We start from the raw sequence: 22,882 nt of genomic DNA on the forward strand, positions 1-22,882 counted from the left end.
GAAAAAAGCTACAGTTTAGTTTTATGCTACTGTATACAGTACCATTTAGAAATGAGGTGTACCAAACTGACTTCTGCACAACACAGCTGATGGTCCCAGCTCCAGGAGGCAAGAAATTTCACAAATGAACCCTGACAAGGTACACATGTGAAGTGAAAACCATTACAGGTGACTACATCATGAAACTCATTGAGTCAACAAAGGAAAGGGTGGCTGCTTTAAGGAAACTAAAATATAAAAACATGTTTAGAGTTATTTATCAATTTTTCATTGCTACACAATTCCACATATCTTGCTTATATTTCATGTCTTCAGCTTGTATCTACTATGTAGAAATTTGTAAAAATAAAGAAAACCATTAAAGGTTTGTCCAAACTTTTGGCTGGTAATGGTGGATATAAAGCATACTACATATGATTACTGTGAAACAATTTCATAACCTTGGATCAATGTAGCCTATTAATATTGTGTAGGTTTACAAAAAAGTCTCGTTTTTAACAAAAGGTCATGTGTTAAAAAAACACATATCAAAAAATTAAGTTTAAGTTCCTGTCATGTAAACAGTCAGAAGAAAATGAATGAAAACAAAAGATATAGTTAACTCTCTGTGTGAAAACCACAGTCCATAAAACATTTGTACAGAGGTGGAAATTTTATTTGATATCAGATGTTACGGGCCTGGGCCGGCTGTGTACTTTTGTTGTGCCGTGTCTTTAGGACTCTACAGGTAGGGATGGGTATCGAAACCCGGTTCTTGTTGAGAACCGGTTCCCACTTTTTCAATTCCTTGGCATTGTTTGCCATTTTTGCAAACGATTCCCTTATCGATTCCAGTCGCCCCGAATGACGTCACCACGTTGCGGAGCGTCATTTACCTGGCAGGAAACATGGCGCCCAAGAGGCTCAAACGCTCAAAACTTTGGCTATACTTTACGAGAACGGATGACAACAGGGCAACTTGCAATACTTGAAAAGTAGATATTTCATTTAAGGGACGAAACACTACGAATATGCAAAAGCATTTGCTCACAAAACACGCGATGACCTTAAATGAATGTCGTGGTTTTAATTCCGCTCCGGACTCGTGAATCTCAGCCCAGCAGCAGCGGTAACGTTTGCACGTCCTCTCCCGTTAATGCGGCAGGTAAATAATCAACTAACAGTGCATATTATGTTAGCGCGATCTGCCTTATTACAAAACCTGCCATTACTGTGCATTTAGGTGACCATGATGAGAGAGACAGACAGAGTCTGGCTCAGATGCTGGCAGTTCTCGCTGCAGTCTACTGGAAGCGTCTCCTTTCAGGCCAGGATAGACAAATGTCACCGAGCAGTGACTCAGTTTGTGGTAAAAGGCTTGAACCCATTTGCCACAGCAGATGCCCCGATTTTCGGTAAGTGGATGTGTTTAATTGTAGGCAGGGACATTACTGGATATTCTTGTGTAATTGCTACAGAATAATTTATGTTATACTTTGTTATTGCTACAGAAGAATATTTATTTTATCATTTTACATTTACAATTTTTTTTCCTGGGGACCCTGTTACACCCCATTGAAGAGCCGTATTGCTGGATCTCTTAAGATCTCACTGTTGGGTTTGTAAGGCCATGTTACTCCTAAATTTCTATCTTGTTCAAAGAGAAGATATAAAACAAAGTTCTAAGCTAATCGACCTTTGTGTTCTCCTTTTTTTTAAAAAAAAGAATCGATAAGAGAATCGATAAAGAATCAAATCGTTAAACAGAATCGAAAATGGAATTGGAATCGTGAAAATCTTATCAATACCCATCCCTATCTACAGGTCCTTCCTGGTTGGGGAGCTGGTGGCAGCTGACTGGTCCCCTCATCATGTGGCTGTTTTAAAAGATCCCTGCCCAGCAGTTGTCAGCGGCAGCAACTAACAGCAGCAGCAGACCCAATCTTGGCCTCCAAACCCTGTGACATCCGTTTTTGTGATTCTTGTGACCTACTGAGCTTTGTACATAGTGTGTAGATACATTTTCACTTGTAAATAGTACGATGTAAATAGACACTGAAACAGAAGGGGTGAGCTGCCTTATTGTTTTCTTGTACCGTTTTCTCCTGTTTATTTCAGTTAGTTGTTTCACATAGGGTTTTAGATAGCGCCTCCTCTCCTGACTCACTTAAGAAATTGGTTTTTCTGTGTATGGTTTTGGGGACCAGGGCGGGGTCACTTCCTTTTTTAACAGTTATGCTACGTTCCTGTACCCCTAGACTGGGGCGTAACATCAGATAACTCACACATTCCCTGAGTGTGTTTTCAGTTTGTTTGTTGTTTTATTAATGAGAACCGCACATACAAACTAAATGATTTTTGTGCGACATAAATGTAAATATATGATCATAAACAAAATCAATGATTGAGGTTCTTACGTGACATCTACTTAATTAAAAGAAAAATGGAAAGAATAATTTATCAAACAAAATATGCTTTGATTCTTTTATTAAATATGTTAAAGACGAGGTCAAGATGAACACAAACTGCAGTGATTTTCTTGTCTTATTTTAAAGTATAATGCTTGAACATATATGTCCACTAATAATACATTTAGTTTTGTCTAGTATTATATTTGGATATGTTATCTGGATTTTTTGTTGGGGGTTTTTTTTGTGTACACCAGAAGAAAATTAGTTGAAATTCCAGTAATATCATCGAATGTTAAAAGACTCTTTGAGACTTTTTCCTGCCTGCTGTTTTGTGATATTTTTCCAAGCAGCAGGAATATCAGCAGGTACTTTATTATACTGTTTGGCAAAGTCCATGTTGTACTTTGCTATCACATATTTCCAATAGTCTGATGCTTTAAGGCTCACATCTGTATGGATTTTCCAGTCTGGGTAAATTGCCTTGTAACTCTTGTAAGGGTGATATTCATGGTTTGTAGCTCTGCAGCGAAAACGCTGGCCACTCATTACAAAAGAAGAGCATATGTCAGCGATCAGTTTTTGTGTATTTGGCCAACTGAATTCTCCCAGACCCTGAGGTCGATGCATTGAAGCAAAGTGCTCAGTATGACCTCCTCCTCCTGCCTCACAGGGAGCTTTGCAGAATGGACACTGTTTGCCACAACCAACCAGTCTGTTGAAAAGCTCATTCTGGGGCTGTACATGGAGATGCTGTAGTTTCATTTCGGTATTTACATTTTTAAACTTCATTCTCAGATCTTGTGCCATCTCATTCACAGACACTGTGAGCCAGTGAGCAAACTGCTCTTTGTCAGCATTGTTCAGGATCATGAAAGCACCAAGAGCATCCTGGGAAATGACCAGTTTATCACCAAGTTCTTTACAAATATCTTCAATAAATGTCTTCAAATCTTCACCCATTCCTCTTTGGGCCTTGTTGATTGCATCATATAAGCTTCTGATACAGGACTGAAGATGTCGGTCCTCAAACTCAGATATTGTTGTCACAGTTGAGAAATGCTCCACTAGTTGGTTTAGTATCCATGTCTTGACATATTTCTCATATGAGTCAACATAGCTCACATAGTTTTTAAAATCAGCTTTTAAAAGCAGATCCAATAAAACTGAATACTGGAAGGACATTCGTGTGCTGAACTGCTCACATATCCGCATTTCATGAATGATATCAGCTCCCAGGAAACGACTGATAAAGTCTTCAACAGCAGGCTTCAAACATTTGTTGGTGAATTCTTCTGCCTTCTTCTGACACTGGTCTCTTTCATGGAATAAATATTTGAAATCATCACAAAACTTTTCCTTGTTTTTCATCAGGCATCTGTAGGAATCATTTTCTTGGATCAAATCATCATGCATTTTCTGAAACTTTCTGGCTGCAAATCCACAGATGTGCTGTTTCAGGGAAACTTCAAACTCAGTGTCTGTCCTAACATCTTGATTGTTTTGCAGTTTCTCATCAATCATGTGTAGGATCTCCTGGATGTAAGTGTCAGTGTAATTGTTTTTTCTTTTTACTGTTTCACTCACAAACTGAGTGCAGGCATCTATGATGCTGTCAGCCAGTTTTTGTACAGCTGTAATGGGATCTTGAATGTTGTACAATTTAGCCACTGCAAGTTTCAATTTGGGATACACACTTGTAAAATTGAAAGGCTCTTTTCCACAATCCTGCAGACTTTTTTGATTTAATAATTCACATGCATAACTCCCCCTGTGTAACAGATTGATTCGCAGGAAGTGAGATACGTTGGTGAAGACATTTGTGATCTTTTGTTCAGAAAAAGAAAGTTTCCCCAGTGTTTCATTCCACATCTTATCAAACTCTTTTTCCAGCTCTTTGTCTGTCATCCGGACTATTTTCATTTTGCATTTATCTATCAACACACAAACTGCATTTCCAATCTCTTGTATATGGTTCTTTTTAATTTTTTCAATTTCTATCATTCCCTCTCTGTTTTCTGCTGCTGCTGTGAGCTGATTAAAAACGGATCTCTCCATTTCTTTTCGAAGGCTCTTTGCACTGTTTAAGAATTCCTCTTTGTATCCCTCATCCAGATAAACATGAACATCTGTTTGCTGAAAATACTGTGTCAGATTTTCTAGAAGTTTTGTCTCCCATCTAGAAAGCACTGTGGAGGCTTCACTTTTCAAACATGTGAGAAATTCTCTCATGTCAGAAGATTCAGATTTTACAGCAACTTTACCAAAATTGGAAATTCTTATTTCTGCGTTTGTTACCCAGCTGTACATTTCTTTTCTGAATTCCCACTCCCACTTGTTGAATTCTGTGCAGAGTCTCATGTATGCATCAGCTACGAGGCTGTTTCTGAAGCTGAAGATGAAGTTTTCATGCTTTACTGCAGTCCACAGACTTGTCATCCACTCTTTAAACTCCAAGACATTATTAGCAGATGACTCACAGTTTCCCAGCAGGTGGATGATGTGTTTCTTGAGCTCATATACAGCATCACTGTAGCCTGCATTGACTGGTGCCATTGGTGGGTTTCCATTCCAGAGTCCAGGAATGTACCAGTTCCCAGTGTCTGGACTGTACTCCATCACATCAGTGAAGCTCTTGTTCTCCTCTTTCTTTTCCATTTTGGCTGCTGCCTGGGTCATCTCATTTAACTGTTCCAGGAGCAGTTTCCTGTCTCGTAAGTTCTTCTCATGGGCTGAAACATCGGACACATTCTGGTGAACAAACACACATTTAGGCTTTTTGCCCACCTCCTTCATCCTGAGAAAAGCATGCACAACTATTTGTAAGATGTCCTTCATTTCGGCTGAATTCTCCATTGCAATATTAACAATGGTGACATCACTCAGCCCCACAACAAGTGTAGCAAGCTCATTGTCGTGCTCATAGCTGTTGTCCAGTTGTGCAAGTTCTGGTGACTTTAAGCCCTCAGTGTCAATGATCAGCATGAAGTCACAGTTTAGGACTTTTTTCATGTCTTCATTGATTTTGATGAGCAACATAAAGGCACCTCGAGTACATCGACCGCTGCTGACAGCAAACTGCACTCCAAACATGGTGTTAAGGAGAGTGGACTTGCCTGTTCTCTGAACTCCAAGAACTGTGACTACCAGGATCTTTCTGTTTGGAGACACCAAGTCACTGAGCTGAGAGAGAACATCACTCACCCATCTGAGAGGGATGTTGGATGCATCTCCATCTACAAGCTCAAGAGGAAATCCATCAAGCAACAACTCTGCATACAGTTTGGGCAGATGCTGCAGCTTTTGACGTGCTGGATCTGTTTGTGGAAGGGACAGTGAGGCTTCATAGATCTGACCCATTTCACGGAAGAAGTGTTCAATCCCCAGTGAGCTGTTGGAAATTTGTCTGTCAATTTCTTTGATCTCCTCTTTGTTCGCAGAGTTCTTGCATTTTTCTTTATATTTCTCACGAAGTTGAGACAGTTTTATACGAGACAGGTTATCGAGGTTCATTTGCATCCATTTCAGGAAATAAAACCTCTCTGTTCCTGGGCTTGATATTGCATTGATGAAGCATGTCATAGCTGTTGACATGTTATAAGAGTTCTGCTTTTTCCGCAGTTCTTCTTTCTTCAGATGAAGTTCACTTTTGTAATCTTCTATATTTTTGGAGCCAACTTTTAGAAGTCGAAATTCTTCCTTCTCTAAGCAGGTCAGTTCTTTCCATATTTCACCTTGTCGTGGAAGCTGATCTTCTTTGTATTTATGGATGTCTTGAATTTCAGCAGTGATGGCTTCTGCATTTGTCTTTGCAGTCTGGCACTCTGGAGAGTCTTCATCAACCAGGATTCCCAGTTCATGGGCAATGTCTGCCATCTGCTCTATTGTCATCTTCATCTTTGAGTTTTCCACCACATCTCTGACTTTGTATCTCAAACTTTTCACAAAGTCTGCTTCATTTTTCTGTTTCTTCCTAATAATTATGATCTTGTCATTAGTCAAGCCCAATTTGTTTGCTACTTTTTCTAAAGCATCTTTACTGAACCGCTTGCTGTAATAGTTACCCACTAAGAAGATCTGTGCCTTGTGCTGTTGGTTGGTAAGGAGACTGAATTCAGACTCAGAGCCTAAATTGTCAAAGAACACAAAAACTGCTGCAGATGTCTGGCACAGAAAGGAGTATTGTGTTTCAAAAGATTCAATGTCACCACGAAGGTTAGCTACAGCCACTGGCTGACTGAAAATATCAATGTTTGTGTTTCCACAAGGAAGATACCAAGTAATTTCAGTCAGTCTGTTGGATATTCTTCTTGGACTGTCACCACACTCCATGTTGCGGTGAACAAAGGTGTCATGGTACTGCTGAGAATTGCTCAAAAGCTTATTGAGAATCTCTGACTTGGACGAGGAGCACTCACCCAGTCTGACAAAAGAGATCATTGGAAGTTCAGAGAGAACGATTCTGTCTTCAATGAAGCCCTTGGACTCTGACAGAGACTGAGCTCTGTACTTTTTAACAATGTCTCTCATGGCCCACAGCATGAGTGTGCACTGATTGGTGTCACAATTGGGAAGCAGCAGAGGAACAGAGAACTGACACATGGACATTTTTAGTGCCATTTCCTGCTGTACAAAACCATCAGAACACACAAAGAGAGCAGCGATTATATCAAGAGGGTTCACCTTGTCATCTGTGTTTGGACTGTCAGAATCAAACTCTGTACTTCCTGATTTCTCATCACTGCTTGAGTCACACTCTGAGGTATATGTCACATTTCTAGCTGTCACATTAACCATCATCAGTTTCCTTAGAAAATGCCATAGTTGGTCTGATTTACACTTTGCAGGTTCATCAGTGATGGTCCTCTTTTTGAGCTCAAGTATTTTGCTGAGTGATAGTTTCTTTCTGTAGTACTGCTCCAAGCCCAGGTCCTCCAGTAACCTCTCCAGCTGTGTCTCTGTGGATACAGAGAATCTTAATTTTAACAAAATACTGGCATTTTAAAAGGCCATTTAAAACATGCTTTAAATCAATTAATGATTTTCTTTATGCAAGAACCTTAAAATATCCTCATCTAGTTTTTTTTGGGCCACAATGACTGAAAGTTTTTCACACAGTATGGTATGAATACTGTATGACTGTTGTAATCTTGTTAGCTGTTGTATATTATTATTAATATATATCTTTTTGCTTCTCACTGGATTTTAGTTCAACATGTGTAAGAAGAGAAATACAATTTGGTTTTATGTTAATTTTTATCCTATATTTTTATAGTAGAGTTTAGTGGAGGTTAGTTGCTTACTGCCTAATGAACAGTGCTTCCTCTGAGACAATTTAAAATGCTGATCCACAGGTCTAAAGTTACATTCCAGTATGTTGTCCAGAAGTTAGATTCTGTGGGAACTGGTCCCTGTGCAAAATCCCTGGAATTTTTTAAAGGCCCTGCAGAAATGCTGTGCACTGTTCTAGCTGATGTATTAAAGTCTAAAGCTGGACAAGATAATGGCCATGTTAAGACAAGTGTGTACAAAAAATAACACAGTGTTATGTACTTTAAATACTTTTTACTCTTGCCCACTATATTTTCCACCACATGGCAGGGAAGACATGATATCTCCACTTCACAGTTGTTGTAAAATCACATCAACAGTGTGATCACTGAAAGGCTTCAAAATAATAGCACTAACGCCATCAGTCAGATTCATCTATAACTTTAGATTTTCAACGTTACATATACAAGTGAGGCTGTAACAATAACTCCACAAAAGCAAAGAAAAATGTGTTTGTTTGGCTCACATGCTGTTATGATGAGGTTAAACGTATGCACAAACAAATGCAGATATATTTTATTGTAGCTCCTGTTTTTTACAAGAATCTGAATTTGATCATCTACATCAGGAAACAAGTTGTAGCGCTTCTTGAACACCTGTTTTTAATTTGTGTTTGCTTTGAGTTACTGAATCTGCACTTTGTAAAAGGAAAAAAAATATCTGAAATATTTCTTAATTTTTTTTTCCAGTAAATTCCTTTCACTTACTTGTGTTCATAGACGTCTCAACAGACAGTGTTTCACTGCTGTCCATTTCTTCGGGAGCCTCAAAGGAGTTTTCTTTGTTTGATTTTATGTTGCAGAGAGTTGAGCTGTTCATTTATCATGCACGGTTTCTCCCTCCATGCAGTGGTAGGAGCAGGAGCAGGATCTGTGGGGGATTAGTGATGTTAATAATAATAAAGCATTTTACTTACAATTGCTGCTCACAGGATGCACATAATATCAAGCCTTTTTACTAAAACATGATATTGTTACTTCATTACATTAAAACTTTAAAAATCAATCTTTACTGCTTTTTTTTTTCACTGCCCAGCAAATTTTTTTATTTTTTTATTTTTTTAAATCTGCCATTTTCCAGAAACTAGATGATGATGGATTCAAAAGCAGCAATAAAAATATTCAATCACATACACTTTTGTGCAAATCCATTTTTTTTTTCACATTTCTGCTCATTGTGTTTATGCTTCTCCAACACAATTTAAATTTTTTTCACAGGTTCCTTTTAACTGGACAGAATTGCCGACTGGCCTGGATGCAAACTAATTTCCAGTATGCAGCAGGAGACATTTTAAGCTGGCCTTTGCGCTGTCAGTGAACAGCCTCCACTCATCTGCATCATAGTCAGAACCAAATGCACCCAAAAGCACTTTGACATCAACACAACAAGTGAAGTCATCACATAAATATTTTCTCATGAGAACAGTATTTTTGTTTCAGGAAAGTAGTTCCTTGCCTGTCAAACCCCATCATCCCATCCTCCTGTCCAGTTTAAATAGGCATCTTCTCTCTAAAAGTAATAAGAGGAAAGTCTGAAAGTCTGTATACCACAAAGGCCACAACCCTGACAATCAAAGGGCAAATGAGAGCAGTACCTTAGAAAGAAGGGCGTGAATTTAAGGCGCTTGTGTAATCCTGCAGGCCTAATACAGAAGATATCACTTAAAAAGTGGCACAACACAGAAGACAGAAAATTATTTTGTGTTGGATTACTGTGTGGGGCTTTTATTTGAAGTCTGAAACTCTTTGTAAAGTGCTTTACAAATAAAGTCATTATTTAAATTATTTTAACTGCTCTGCAGAGTAGGAGTACTCAGATTACTCAGATATTTTAATGAAGTATAAGCAAGTAAGAGTCCTGTATTTTAAGTCCTGCATTAAATTAGAAAAGCATTAAAATATATTTAAATATTCTAAGGTAAATGTAGTTATTCTGCAGAATAAGCACACGCCTTTTGCGCAGACTCAGGAAAGATCTTGCGTCGTCATCCAGCACCCACTGTTCTCAACCCGGAAATCAATTTATCGATCCCTCTGTGATGCATAAAACTGTTTGTCATTACAACATTAATGGTGTTTAGACTGAACCAGCTGCTTCTCTCTGCTGCACTTATTAAAATGTTCTTATTATGCGACAGAATTCCTAAAACAATCATAAATCAGATGATACGCAGGCACACACACACTGAGATATCTGTTACAAAACATCAGTATTAAAACAGCTCACCTTTACATAACAGCTCTGCTTTTTCTTTTCTGCTTCAGGCTTTTTTCTTCTTTATGCAGTAAATTTACGGACAAACCGTCCTGTAGATCTCCAAATGTCGCAGCAGTGAGAGCGCTCCTGCTATTCTGTTGGTGTTGGGGAACTATGATCATTTTCACTTTTGGTTTAATGACCACGTGACAAGTCTCTTAGCTTTTATAATTTACAAAATAAATAAATAAATAACGGCAAATTACCAAGAACAAAGTTTCCGTTTTCATTTTCCTAACTTCGAATGGATCAGATATCAGAAAAGGCAAGGCACACGTTGGAATCAACGTTTATCCTTAAAATGAAGCATAAAGAAATAGAAGAATTGCAGATGGTAAATATTCTGAATTATTTTTGTTATTATATGTTCGAGTCCGTATGTCCTGAATATAAAGCTTCTTGTTTTCGCTGTTTATATATTTTGCGTTCATTCATTTTATTTCAGAAAGTCTTAAAGCCGCAGGCATCAACACGCCTGAAGGCGGCGCTGTGACCCACCTTTTCCCAGCCAGTTATCGAGCTTCCGGTACGCAGAGAATAAACTACCAGTTTATCTAGGGAAGCTTGCGGTACAGCTTAAAAAACATGCTCCGTATAAACTGGCCATGATATAAAGAAACATTGTGACCTGAGTCTGTGCTCTGAAGGTAAGAGTACTCCCAGGATGGAGCGACACAGAGGAAACACTCGTGTTTCATTTACACGGTTAGCTTAGCTTAGCCACTGCACTGTTGTTTGTAGCGTTAGCACGTTGTTAGCGAGTTGCTCCTAGAGAAGTACATCTTTATCAGTGTTAGATTGAGACACTGGGTTTGTTTGGGATACGGATGTTATCGTTACTGGAAGATGTGATAACTATATGAGCTCACCAGCACAGCTCAGGTGAGCGTATCTGTAGATGTTTGTATGTATTTTCATTTTCGAAACCGATTACCCGAGTTATACAGGGACCGTTCTCATCTTTCGCTCTTTTTGTTGTTGAATTCATTTTAATCTTGGGCCAGCTTGAACAGCTGCAAACCACAAGATGATTAAAAATCTAAAAATATTATTTGATTTATTTTTTATGCATTAATTTTTTATCTAGTCATGCGCAAATAAGGTGATTTGTATTCGTGTGTCCTTAAGGTAATTTTCCTACTACCAACGAAACAATATAAATTAACTGAGATTTTACAGGAAGTGACTATATTTGCTAATGTGACTCCTACTTATTCTCTTTAAGCTTAGCCTTTTAACCAGAGTCCTTAAGTTCTACTAAGTGAAATGGAAAATGCATGACAGAAACATGCACTACAGGGCCACAGTATTTACCACTGGGTAAATACTGAGCAGATACTGCAGATAAACTATAGATACATTTATTCAACTTCAAATTTACTAACAGATGATAAACTTGATGGATAAAATGCAAGAATCTTAAATTTGTTTCAGCTGCACCACCGTCATCAGAAATACTCCCATCATCTCCAGCATGGCATCATGATGAAATGGGTTTTTAAAAATGGGATGAATCATAAATAACAGGAAATTTCCATCAGTGAGTCCACGGATAAATGATTGTCCACAGCTCAGTACAGGTTTTTTGAAACAGTGATTACTTCATACCGTGGCGAGCAGCTTATTGACAACCTGACGGCTGCCTTCATGTCCACAGAGCAACATAGCAACAACATCACTACATACTGTAGATTTTATTCTGAGCTGAGAATAAATCCAGCATGACCTCATGATTGCTGTCCAGGGTGAACATAAATGCTGTAGAGACTCCGGATGCTTAAATGTTGAAATGTTTGTGTATATGTCACCTTACTGTCGGTTTCCTATATGCAGATATAGAGATGATGCGTTAGATCCATTCTGAATAGTATTTCTGAAAGGTATCCTGAGGTAATCTGACCATGTTACACCACCTTCTGTCTACTTTCCTCAGCTTCTTCGTGTGGCCCCACCTGCTACCACAACTTGATCCCCTGGCACAAATCTAAACATGACGGAGCCACGCAACCCCAGTATGTCCTCCATCCCTCAGACGGGCCCTGCACACACAGACTCCAGCTCACCTGCTGTAGAGATGGACCCAGTGGAGTACACACTAAGGAAGCGTCTTCCCCGGAAGCTCCCAAAAAGACGCAACGACGTCTACGTCAACATGAAGACGGACTTCCGGGCTCAGCTGGCGCGCTGTCAGAAGCTTCTGGAAGGTGGGGGTCACAGAGAGATCTGTGTTCACGGCTTGGGCCTGGCCATCAACCGGGCTATTAACATTGCCCTTCAGCTGCAGGCCAGCAGTCAGGGGGCGCTACAGCTGGCAGCCAACACCTCCACAGTGGAGCTTGTGGACGACCTGGAGCCCGAAGATCCGGATGAGGCCGGAGAGCCGATGACGCGTACACGTAACAATTCGGCCATTCACATAAAGGTGTTCTATCCTGACGCTCAGTGACCAATCAGGGGGTTTCCTGTGGATCAGCCTGAGATTCTCCATTAGTCCTCAGGCCCTGTTTGTTCCCTCGTTAACCAGTAGATCACAAACACTGAGTTTATGTGGAGAGCCACCTTTGCTATTCTTGTGTTGTATACATTTTTCAGTCTGCATGCTTTGGAGCAACACTAGTGTGCACTATAATTTATAAGTATGTGGCTGTGCCAACTTTTTTTTATGTATTTAATGTTTGTGTGTTCAGGTTTTAAAGATGCCGATAAGAAAGCAGCAAACAGGTGTTATTGTTGTAAATCTCCACTAGGTGGCAGTAGCAGCTACAATAAACATGCCAGGAAGTTGTTACTCTGCAGACTAACTTCTATAGCTCCATCACAACAGTGTTTTGTCAAATTGTTTACAGTGTGAGTTCAGCTGAGGGTCACTGAGACGTAGACTCTGTTTAAATGTGATTTGTGTCTCTGAACTGCTGCTCAAAATGTATATAATGAATGCTGGATTGTTTGAAATCTGGGTAAAAATAAAAACTTGCCAGAGTGTATCTTTCTTTAACTGTTATTTCTGTATTCGTGGCTGTAAAATTTGTATGTGGAACCAGTAAATTCTGCTGTGGCAGCTTGTACTTGTGCTTGCTTGTTCACCCCATCGAGAGGGGGAAAAAAAGGCAAAAATAATGAACGAGATGCACAAACTTCCCCTTTGTTGTGTTTCCATCCATCCTTTCTTTATCCGAGAACAACATTTCGTATTTAAATAGGGAATCATACAGTGATGGGACAAAACAACACAAAACAGGAAAGAAAACGCATACAAACATCCTTAAAAACATCTTGCACTTGCACGACAAGATATAAAAATAAAGGAAAAAACAAGGAAGAACACTTAACTAATCTGAAACAGTTGAGCATCCATTTTACAGAAAGCCTCGAGTTCCCAGGGCTCACTGATTGCCTGGCTGAGGTTTGATGACGAACAATAGAGGGAGGGAGAAGACGGTGTCGCGTCAGCCTCTGGAAAACTATTTGCAATTACAGCCACACAGGATGTAAATTGTACGTTTTTCCAGACAGTCTGGCTATCAGCGTGTAGAGACTGGGTGAGTGTAGTCAGGCAAAAACAACAACACGGACAATGACGTAGCAGCTTCACAGTTCTCATGTAACTCTCCTCACTGACCTCTCACACCCCCAAACTCACTGGAACTGAACATCAGCTATGTAAGCCTTTGTTATTTGGAAAGGACATGCAGTGTCAAACAGCCAATCAGGTACACACAATCATCAAAAAACTAAAGAAGAAAGAGCAGCAAACACCTTTGCAAATGTGTTCAGTGTTACACAACAAAACATGACAAAGAGCCCAACTAGCATGTTAGACCTGACACTACGACAAAGATTGAGCTTAAAGTAGAAAAATCTGTATAAATAGTAATTCCTCAACTTAAAAATATATTAAAATATTCACTGAAAAAAATCTGAGAGACTGTTTCTGTGAGGCAAAGTTGAAAAATGTGGAAACCATGAGTGAGGCCACGTTAGTTTCTGCCTCCAGTAGTGAAATTGATGCCCAGGTGTAGTCAGTATTAACTGGGTGTTTCCCTCTAAAGAAATAAGTGTAAGGGTCAGACTCGCTGAAAACAGACGCACACGGACGACACTGAAACGTTCAGTCTTAGCTCACCCACACTGAAGTACATTCACACACAAAGTGCAAGAGAGTGCCAGTAAAACAGCTATTGGAGCAGTGCTTCCCAAAAGCATCACTTTGGTCTTTGTCACCGTGTCCATGAGTCACATCTACTTTCCAAGGTGCGTTCATCTCCTGTCCATCCAAAGCGTTGCTGAGACAGTCCTATCCTTTCAGCTCTTCCTCTGCATGTGACAACTGCTGCGTCTTTCTCATTCCACACCGCTTCCAGCAGCGTGCAGGTTAACCAGTGTCACATTTCTCCTCTTGCCTTTGGAAACACAAATTTCTTCGCCCGGGATGGGGCGATCGGTCGATCAGCTGACATCTGGCTTGCATGCCTGTGCACTCGAAAGAAGAAGGTGCACTTTGCCTCGCAGGAAGTTGACGTGGACCTGAAGCAGATCTGTTGCTAAGGACACCCTCCATGTTCCCTCAAGGTCTGTTGCATTTGCTGGTGGTGTAAATTCCTGAAAGAGAATACAAAGAAACACGATGTGACCCCTGAGTCATGTTCTTACGACAGGAGTTTGTCCTTCAGGACAGTTTGGACCTGAATGTCTGTGACTGTGCTCCGTTTGTCTGTTGCCAAAGAAAGAGTCTCTATTTCACTTCAATGCAGTAAGTGAGACCATCTTAGAAACAAATAAACTAATCATCAAGTACATACCTTTCCCCACATTTTCCAGTGCCAGATTTTTTAACAGTAATATTATTTTTTATATGGTTTATGCAAAGTAGCAATGATAAGAATAAAACATGCATCACTCTTCTGCAATGCCTTTTCCTAATCTTGCCTATCACATGTCCAGAGGCGTAGATGTGCTGGAACACACTGTACTGATGCTTCACCAATTTTTCCCCCAAATGACAAAATTCGAGCCAACATTCACAGCTGGCTCGATTGGTTATCACAGTTATTAAGACAGACAACAACAAAAAATGTGGGGTCAAAGTTGTGATCGTGGTATTTAGGGCTAGATTTACTAACATCTGCACAGGTGCAAAAACTTCTTTTCACATCAAAAATCCTGTTTACCAAAGAGCATTCGCAAAAATGAACCATAGGGGTGGAAGGACTCATGGTGCACTAATTTATATATAAAGATGCAGTCTGTTCCAATATGCAACTACTAAGAGCTGCACAAATTAGTGGCTCCAAAGTTAGCACACGCAATGAGGGTCAAGTGATGTCCTTGTAACAGTAATATTGTGGAGGCTCAGGTTTTACACATCAGTTTCTCTATGAAAACAGTGTAGCACTTAAGATGAATGAAAGGAGGCTGAATGTTTATGATATGAGGGCCCTTTTTTTGCTGCAGCCTGTAATAAATAAATGTAGTATTACATAGTTTAAGATTCAAACACTGATAGTGACACACTAACAAAGTCCCATTAACAGCTGTGTGCACACTTCTGTGAATATTTTAATTATGTATCAATATTAAGGTTGAAATGCAACCGAAAGCCTGAAAGTTCAGCTCAGTCTATTCTGCTTGGTTTCATTCACATATTAACATTATTACTGAAGAGCAGGAGGGGACTTGGCTCTAAACGTGCAGTGTGAGAACACGGGGAAGTTGCAGGACAAAGTTTTGGCACTGCACTCACAGCTGGAGCCATCTCCCAGAGTACCAGTTACTCACTCGTTCATTGAACACAAATCACATTAACTGTGACAACCCAACAACACATGCTTTTTTTAAAATGTTAAATTTAGTGTTAAACTGTTATGTTTGTGTTCTGAGAGGGAAATTCCAAAAGTAGCTTTTAAAGCACCCAAAGATGTTTTACTTTGGTGCAGACTGTCTGTGCAAACCACAAATCATTTAATATCCGTTTCTTTTTCTTCTGCTCTCAAATCTGTAATATACTATTGACCTTGTAGTACCATATCACCCTATTAGAGCACTTCGCTCTCGCTCTGCAGGCCTTCTCTCACTCCAAGCAGTTGCAGCAGATGGCCCCGCCCCTCCCTGAGCCTGGTTTTGCCGGAGGTTTCTTCCTGTTAAAAGGGAATTTTTTTCCTCCCATTGTCGCCAAAGTGCTTGCTCATAGTAGGCACATATGATTGTCGGGGTTTTCTCTGTATGTATTATTGTAGGGTCTACCTTGCAATATAAAGCGACTGTTGTTGTGATTTGGTGCTGAATTGAATATACACTACTGAAGTGTCAAACTGCTGCAGTTCTCTAACTCTGATATTATCTTTGTAAATCCATGCAGTAGAATTCAAAATTCACCAGAGAATAGGTGAGGGAGAGAGATGGCATCATAGTTAGGGAGTGCATGGACATCTATCCCACAGGAAGTAATGTGAAAAGAGAGAGTAGATGTGTCCGGGGAGGAGAGAGCGGTGAGCAACAAGTAAGGAGTGATAAGCATGGTTAGACAGAAGACTTCATATATTTTTAAAGTCAGTTTGATTCCATTTGCTTAGTTATAGTTGAATAATGGTCAAAAACGTAGAGCTTTAGAAGCAGATAACTCAAAAGTGCCTGACTGATGTGCTCCACTACTAAAACAAATAGCACTGCACCTCTGCACATGCCTGACCCGACTAAATTAGCTGACTGCTTTCAAAACCCACTACCACAGCTTATACTGCTCATTAAAGAGGGTCTAAATGGACAACAATCAGATATCAAAGCAAGATCCCCTTTGGTTGTGAACCAAATATTGCACATTTTGGCACCTGACCATGACCATTTGCCCATGTACACAGTGACAACACAGTGATGTTTGCTGGGCAGCTGCTGACCTGTTATTCCTGAATTACTACCTGGGAAGCTTCTCCAACTCACCTGGATGTTGAGACTACGCAGCACAGCGTTGATGCTGAGCAGGTTTCTGATGGTGTTGTCTATGTGACTGTGCATTGCTGTGTTGGTGACCGACGTCTGTAGCGTGTTGAGGGACTGTTGTAACAACCATAAGCCAGTCTGCACCTCCTGGGCTTGTTCCTGTGCCTTGCAAAAAAAAAAAACGGGGGCAGGATTTAAAGACCGTCCCTATACTAGAACAAACGGAGCCGGTAATAATGATCAGATTAGAAATGAACAGGTACTACGGCTTTGCCCACAGGTCGACTGAATTTGATAGCTGATTTAAATCTGCTGCTTAACATCCAGCAGTCATCAGTGATTACTTACATTTTTCTTCTCCCATACATCAAAGTCTACTGTAGTCTGGGGGACGGTGACAGACTGGGACAGGCCACAGCCTTCTCTACATGACTTCTGCAAAAAAAGAGAGAGAGTATTGATGACTTCAGCAGACAAAGAGTCTTTAGAGGACAACATAAAGCAACCTTCAGCTGCTCTCAGGTTTTAATGCATGCATACATTTTCCTCTCACCATAGCACCTTCTGCGTCTCGTGCTTCCTGTATGAAATGGTTCAGGACCCTCAGGTCACAAATTGGCCTCAGTGGGGATGACAAGCCTGGCTGGGTCCAGTCCAACACTAACAACAGCAAGGCAAGCAGTCCTGCTTATCACACACAACGGACACACAAACACATTTCATCAAAGTCTGGCGATGGTTTGATACCACTTCACATGTCCAGTACCAGCACTGAAACTGTGACACTGAGTTTCTTCTGAGCTGAAAACACGTTTTACATTTTCATTAACAAAAGAAACGTAACTTAGTTTTCAAACCATCCACTGTGTTTCTAGTGATAAATCTGTCTTTATTGCATGTTGCAGTTAAGCATTTACATAATTTTTATGCTGAAATCATATCAGATTTTTCTCTACCATCCATATATACATCTTCAAGTTAACAGCATGGCTTGGTGCATAATTTGCACTTGTAAGAGGGCAACAGCTGTGAGAGAAAGTGTGGGAATACTGAATAATATAAGTTTAGTTTAAGACATAACAGCCATATTATAATCATGGCACTCAGGAGGACTTCAGACATATAAGGGATAAGCATAGTCAAATATAAGCATAGTCAAACTTTTGTCTGTGACACCACAATGTGCAAGTGATATGCACACCAACAGTTAAGCATGGTTCATTATTTCACTAACATTTTAAAATGTCTTTCTCATGCGGACTCTGCAGGTCACCCCTCAGGTAAAGAGCTGTGAGGCTGGTAATTTTCCATTTGTTTTACTTCTCTGCTTGTTTGTAGGTCAACTTTGACCATTCTTTCATGACGTGCTTCACGTCAAAAGAATATTTTATTTAGGGGAACAGTGAGAAGATGAGCCTCTTGATGTTTTTGTGCATCCGTCTAACCAGCATGAGCAAACAGATAGAAACCTAAATCCAGACCGATACAAAATATGAAGTAATCTAGTTCATAGAGCAGCCTAACGTAACCAGACAAACCAAGAGGCACAGGCTCTGATGCCAATGGCTGGGAAACTTTACAAAGAAGCAAGCAGAGCAAATGTTCTACATAGTCTTAAAATAACACTTCTGCCCAGGTCAGGTCCATCATTCTGAAAACAAATTATAAGAAAAAATAAAGTATCTTACTAAGATACTGTACCTCAGTGCTCCTTGGTACTGGTACTTCAACTATCTGTAACTCTACTGGAAGGATGGAACATTGATCCACCAAACGATATCGTCTCATTTGATGTTTGATCATCGTGTAGCACTCCAGCCCAAACTCTACCATTGGTGTCCGACTGGGTTAAGAGCTGGTGCCTACAAAGGCCACAGCAGATGATTTACAGAGATCTGCTGAGGAAACAAGTGGACCTAAACCATGCAAGCAACATAACCATCACTGGCTAACAGAACCAGGTCAGATCATCTCAGTGGAGCCATCCAGATTCTTTTTTTCCTCACTTTGGGAATTTTCGTACGTATAGCCGCATAGCTAGGGATCCTTCAGAAAAAGTAATTCTACCAAGTGATAAAATCATGACAACTATTTTAAATACACAACTACAGAAGAGACGTCAGCTAAAGGAAACTGCACTCAAATGCTGAAGAACACAAAACAATCTATTTATTTGTTGTCACACTTAATTCAGACCCCTGCTGTCCTGTGACCTGTGTACAGTGTGAGAACACGTGAGGCTAGAGGACTGTATCAGTTAGCCAACAAAAGCCTTTCTAGGAATAGTGTACCTAACTTTGATGCATTACTACTGACTGAGCTGCTCAGTCTTAGTATGTGATGCATTACTGTTTAAGCTGTGTCACAACAGCATGATTCAGCAAATGAAACCATGTGATCTGCTGCATTATGAACAGAAACCTGCAGATACCATGACAGTGCAGGAATGACCTTGTTTAATCCTTGCTGTAACAGGGTATTTCCACAGCTGGGACATTAGTCAGCTGTGTTTCTAACCTTTTCCCATGAGCATAAAAGAAACTTGTCACATTAATAGAAATCAAACCACATTCTGAACTCTAACGATACACTTGGAAATCTTGAGGGTCATGTGGGCATCAGCCTTGTTCCTCTGTGCCACATGTTGAATGCGCTCTTTCACAGCAGCCTGGCTGTGTGACGCAAAAGCATGACAGAAAATACAGATGATTTTCCCAGGCAGATGGGGCTGATACAGGTCACATTAAGTTCTCAGACCTCCTCATAACTACAACAAATTGAGATGGTTTCCAATATTAGATGAAGTCTTTTGAAAGTGATAACACAAGAGAAAACATCAAGAAGAGGTCAACAGCCCTCTACACCTCCTGTTTTCCTCGTTGGCAGTGACATGAGGATTGTCAGTGGCACATCTGCTTCTATATAACTGGAATCTGGGCTTTTTCACCCTCAGTGACAGAAAGTTTAATTGTTATTTGAAAAATAACAACATATAGTTACCAGTGCAGTCTCTGATAAAATAACATATGCAAGTTTGAGAGGCAAACTGGTCTCTGCTTTTTTTTTTTTTCATCCGATCTGGCATTTGTTAGTGTGTGTGACTCAGCTTGAGGGTTATCAGCGAACTTTTCAACTCCACCACTGCCTACGTGAGAATTCATCAATCTAAAAAGTGTACGCACATGCATCCACTCTCGACTTTCTCACCACGATGGTGGAATTTGCGGCCCAGGACTGCGGCCAGACTGGAAGTTAACAGGTTCGCCTGCCAACGGCTGCCAAAACCATGTTGCTATTTTAAATTGAAATCAGCAGTCCACAAGTGGCAGTACTTTGGATAATGGCAAACTTCAGGCCAGGTATGTGACAGATGCTTTGCAAAGGTGACCGGCCGACTTAAAGTTGGCACTTTTGGTATGCGTTATTCTATCTAACTCTCACAAACACGTGCAAAAAGACCGTAGCATTTTAGATGGCACACAGGGCTGATAAGGAGATCCTATTTAAAACACATATCACCAGTGGAATGGTTGCTGCTGAATGCTTTGCAGTCTTCTACTTTGAACAGGTCTTCCACATGATAAAGTGCAGAGTTGTAAATAGGTAGCTATCAGATGACACAGGTCTGACATAATTTCCTGTTCTGCTGGAATCCCTTATAGCGGTCACCCTTTGATAACCCTTTGCTCTTTTCTGCTGACTTAAGTATGCGATGACTGTGCCAGAAAGCACAGATTCAGCTTGCATGTTTGAACATTTTCCAGTATGCTGTGTCACGCTAGAGAAAAGCAGTGGAGATTGATTTCCCCAATGAACGAGACAAAAAAAGTCCTCAATACTCAGCACCTCATGTAGAGCAGCGATTTGCAGTAACAACTGCTTCATCAGCAGACTTTTTTTTTGTCATAAACATGCATATTCACTCCATCATACATTTGTTCCACCAAATACAATTCATTGGCTTTATTTCATTTTTAAATGTTAGTATCTTAAATAATCAAGAGCCTCTGGGTGTATTACAGTCTTAAAGCACGGTTCAACGTATAACTATGCTACAGGGAGTAAAGCACAAAAGAAGAAAAATGACAATCCTGTAGCACAGGACGGTCATTTTTTCTTCTTTTTCTTCTTTTGTGATCTGCGAAAAACCGGAAAAAGTAGCAACTTATCTCCAGATGCTTAAATCCCAAACCCCAGAACCAATATTCTTCCATACAGGATAAGCTGTACATCGAGAAGCCTAAATGCAAGCATCCATGTGTCATCAGCGTGATGAGCGTGTTCAAAAATGCCCAGCACAGAGACCGCTGTGGCACGCAGGTCATGCACACCAAGCGAGGCACCAAAATAGAAATCTCACATGCGCTCTTACCTCTACCTGTTTTCTGCAACATTCGCAAACAGGTGCAGCATCTTTAAAACACATCGTGAAACAACTAAACACATGCGCAGGCGTCACGATTCAGGTTCAGTCCAACAGATCCAATACGCCACCAAGTGCGCTGGTCTCTGCGCGAATCCCGACCAGCGTGCAGGTCCGTGTAAAAAAAATAGGTCCGTGCAGTCACCTTCCACACTTTGCATCACCGCTGTGCTTTGGCAAAACCTTTTATTTACCTCCCCCAAGGATATAGTGATAACGTGATAGCCCGCAAGAACGACTACGCGCCTTTCTACGTACCGCGGTGACATTAAACATCAACCCACCATGCAGTGACTCATTGCGTAAAGAGTGAAAATAGAGTAACTAGTAAAGCCAGAGTACAGAGAAAAAAACATGAAGGCATGCCCATAACTCACTGGGAAACTCCATAGCGGCATCCGCATAGCCCCTCACAGGGTCCTCGCGGTTTGGCCCATAGGTCCGTCTATTGCCCATTAATTGGAAACGAAGCTCTTTTGTGGATCTCTTGTGCACTTATCCGGTAGGTGTTTCTAAAAAGTGATGCCGTTTGATTTTTTTTATTGATGACTTTAAAAATATAGTTGCATTGTTTTAGTGATGACAATATAAGCCGCTCCTCCCTTAAGGCAAAATGTTTTCTTTCATCGTTATCCAAATAATAGCCCCATCGGTGTTTAGATAACAAAAAGTAAATAATGCCTCAAAAAAAGCCGCGCAGACACTTCCCATTCATTGTCTGGGTGCTTTCAGAAACGCTCATTAGAATATATTTATTGCCGAAATTGACAAAACAAAACTTCAGAAATGCTGTCGTTTGTTTTCTCTTTCTTTGTTTTATACGCCGTTTTTCATTAAAAAAGCGTATTTGTTTTGAGGTGGAGTTTGGTAAAGAGGGACGGTTTTTTGGAAAGTTTACATACATTAGCAGCTTCTTTTTAACCCCCCAAAAGTTACGTTTTCTTAAACGACTTCTCTTTTGTTCTATGTTAATAGATTTTTTTCGGGTCTGTGTTTTTATGTTTCACAGGTGATTCTCACACAGACACTCTGTGCCCACCAGCCTGTGACCAGGTAAATTGGGTCATGTGTAAAATGGGCTGTTAAATATTTATCAAAGACAAATTTTGAACAAAGAAGGCAAATAGTTTATTTAACATTTAGATCTCAAGAGAATAGTGTTTGTGTTTATATTTTATGTAGAAATATATTATTAATCTATTTTGTGGCTTTGTTAGTTTCCATTGCTCTGTAATGAAGGAGATTTGGTTTCACTTTCCCGTTTCTTGATATTCCTCTGCTCTTCTCATCCCATCTTCTAGCCACTGATTGTATTTCCTGTCTGAAGTGACATCCTGTCTCTGTTTTGTGCCTTTCCCCCTTTTTTTAACATTTCTTCCCTCCGGAAGAAAAAGTGATAGGCTTTTTTTCCTTTTTTTTAAATTCCATCTACCTTATCCTCTAGCCTATCCAAACTGAGAAGTAAGGTGCAACCTGGATAGGTAATTGCTGTTTCTTAAGTTATTACAGAAAATATGTAGCATTTCAAATATCACTGCACTACCCATTTTAT

The 22,882-nt window shown here is 40.1% G+C and overlaps 4 protein-coding genes across 9 annotated transcripts in view; 1 reads left to right on the forward strand and 3 right to left on the reverse strand.

Moving 5' to 3' along the window:
* LOC120739024 (tenascin-X-like) overlaps positions 1-22,882 on the reverse strand; it is an 877,833-nt gene that overhangs the window by 22,020 nt on the left and 832,931 nt on the right. The window lies entirely within an intron of this gene.
* Positions 2,096-10,109, reverse strand: LOC120739025 (up-regulator of cell proliferation-like). 3 transcript variants are annotated; one of them, XM_040040646.1, is made up of 5 exons: positions 9,945-10,109; positions 9,313-9,378; positions 9,174-9,227; positions 8,426-8,588; positions 2,096-7,345 (listed from the first exon to the last, which is right to left on the reverse strand). In XM_040040646.1, the coding sequence occupies exons 4-5, from the start codon at positions 8,535-8,537 to the stop codon at positions 2,673-2,675; spliced, it is 4,785 nt and encodes a 1,594-aa protein (XP_039896580.1). In that variant the 5' UTR covers positions 8,538-8,588; positions 9,174-9,227; positions 9,313-9,378; positions 9,945-10,109; the 3' UTR covers positions 2,096-2,672. The 3 variants fall into 3 exon arrangements, with proteins under 3 accessions (XP_039896580.1, XP_039896579.1, XP_039896581.1); XM_040040645.1 differs by lacking the exon at positions 9,313-9,378; XM_040040647.1 differs by lacking the exons at positions 9,174-9,227; positions 9,313-9,378.
* On the forward strand, positions 10,454-12,958 carry pop7 (POP7 homolog, ribonuclease P/MRP subunit). Of its 2 annotated transcripts, none has more exons than XM_040040690.1 (2): positions 10,454-10,621; positions 11,908-12,958. In XM_040040690.1, exon 2 carries the CDS (start codon positions 11,965-11,967, stop codon positions 12,418-12,420), a length of 456 nt encoding a protein of 151 aa, XP_039896624.1. In that variant the 5' UTR covers positions 10,454-10,621; positions 11,908-11,964; the 3' UTR covers positions 12,421-12,958. The 2 variants fall into 2 exon arrangements, with proteins under 2 accessions (XP_039896624.1, XP_039896625.1); XM_040040691.1 differs by lacking the exon at positions 10,454-10,621 and adding an exon at positions 10,645-10,856.
* Positions 12,629-21,798, reverse strand: epoa (erythropoietin a). Of its 3 annotated transcripts, none has more exons than XM_040040687.1 (5): positions 21,708-21,798; positions 17,461-17,591; positions 17,256-17,342; positions 16,908-17,072; positions 12,629-14,573 (listed from the first exon to the last, which is right to left on the reverse strand). In XM_040040687.1, the coding sequence occupies exons 1-5, from the start codon at positions 21,784-21,786 to the stop codon at positions 14,421-14,423; spliced, it is 615 nt and encodes a 204-aa protein (XP_039896621.1). In that variant the 5' UTR covers positions 21,787-21,798; the 3' UTR covers positions 12,629-14,420. The 3 variants fall into 3 exon arrangements, with proteins under 3 accessions (XP_039896621.1, XP_039896622.1, XP_039896623.1); XM_040040688.1 differs by lacking the exon at positions 21,708-21,798 and adding an exon at positions 21,280-21,471 and having other exon boundaries at positions 17,461-17,594; XM_040040689.1 differs by lacking the exon at positions 21,708-21,798 and adding an exon at positions 21,280-21,466.

This window comes from Simochromis diagramma, unplaced genomic scaffold, assembly GCF_900408965.1.
Source record: "Simochromis diagramma unplaced genomic scaffold, fSimDia1.1 OVJJ01000317.1, whole genome shotgun sequence".
NCBI lineage: Eukaryota > Metazoa > Chordata > Actinopteri > Cichliformes > Cichlidae > Simochromis > Simochromis diagramma.

Coding starts and splice junctions, on each gene's coding strand:
- LOC120739025 (XM_040040647.1), bottom strand. CDS start 8,537: ATGAACAGCTCAACTCTCTGCAACATAAAATCAAACAAAGAAAACTCC. Junction 7,346..8,425: donor TGAGACGTCTATGAACACAA/GTAAGTGAAAGG, acceptor CTGTATCCACAG/AGACACAGCTGGAGAGGTTA.
- pop7 (XM_040040690.1), top strand. CDS start 11,965: ATGACGGAGCCACGCAACCCCAGTATGTCCTCCATCCCTCAGACGGGC.
- epoa (XM_040040687.1), bottom strand. CDS start 21,786: ATGGGCAATAGACGGACCTATGGGCCAAACCGCGAGGACCCTGTGAGG. Junction 17,343..17,460: donor GAGACGCAGAAGGTGCTATG/GTGAGAGGAAAA, acceptor CTTTTTTTGCAG/AAGTCATGTAGAGAAGGCTG. Junction 14,574..16,907: donor TGCGTAGTCTCAACATCCAG/GTGAGTTGGAGA, acceptor ATTCTCTTTCAG/GAATTTACACCACCAGCAAA.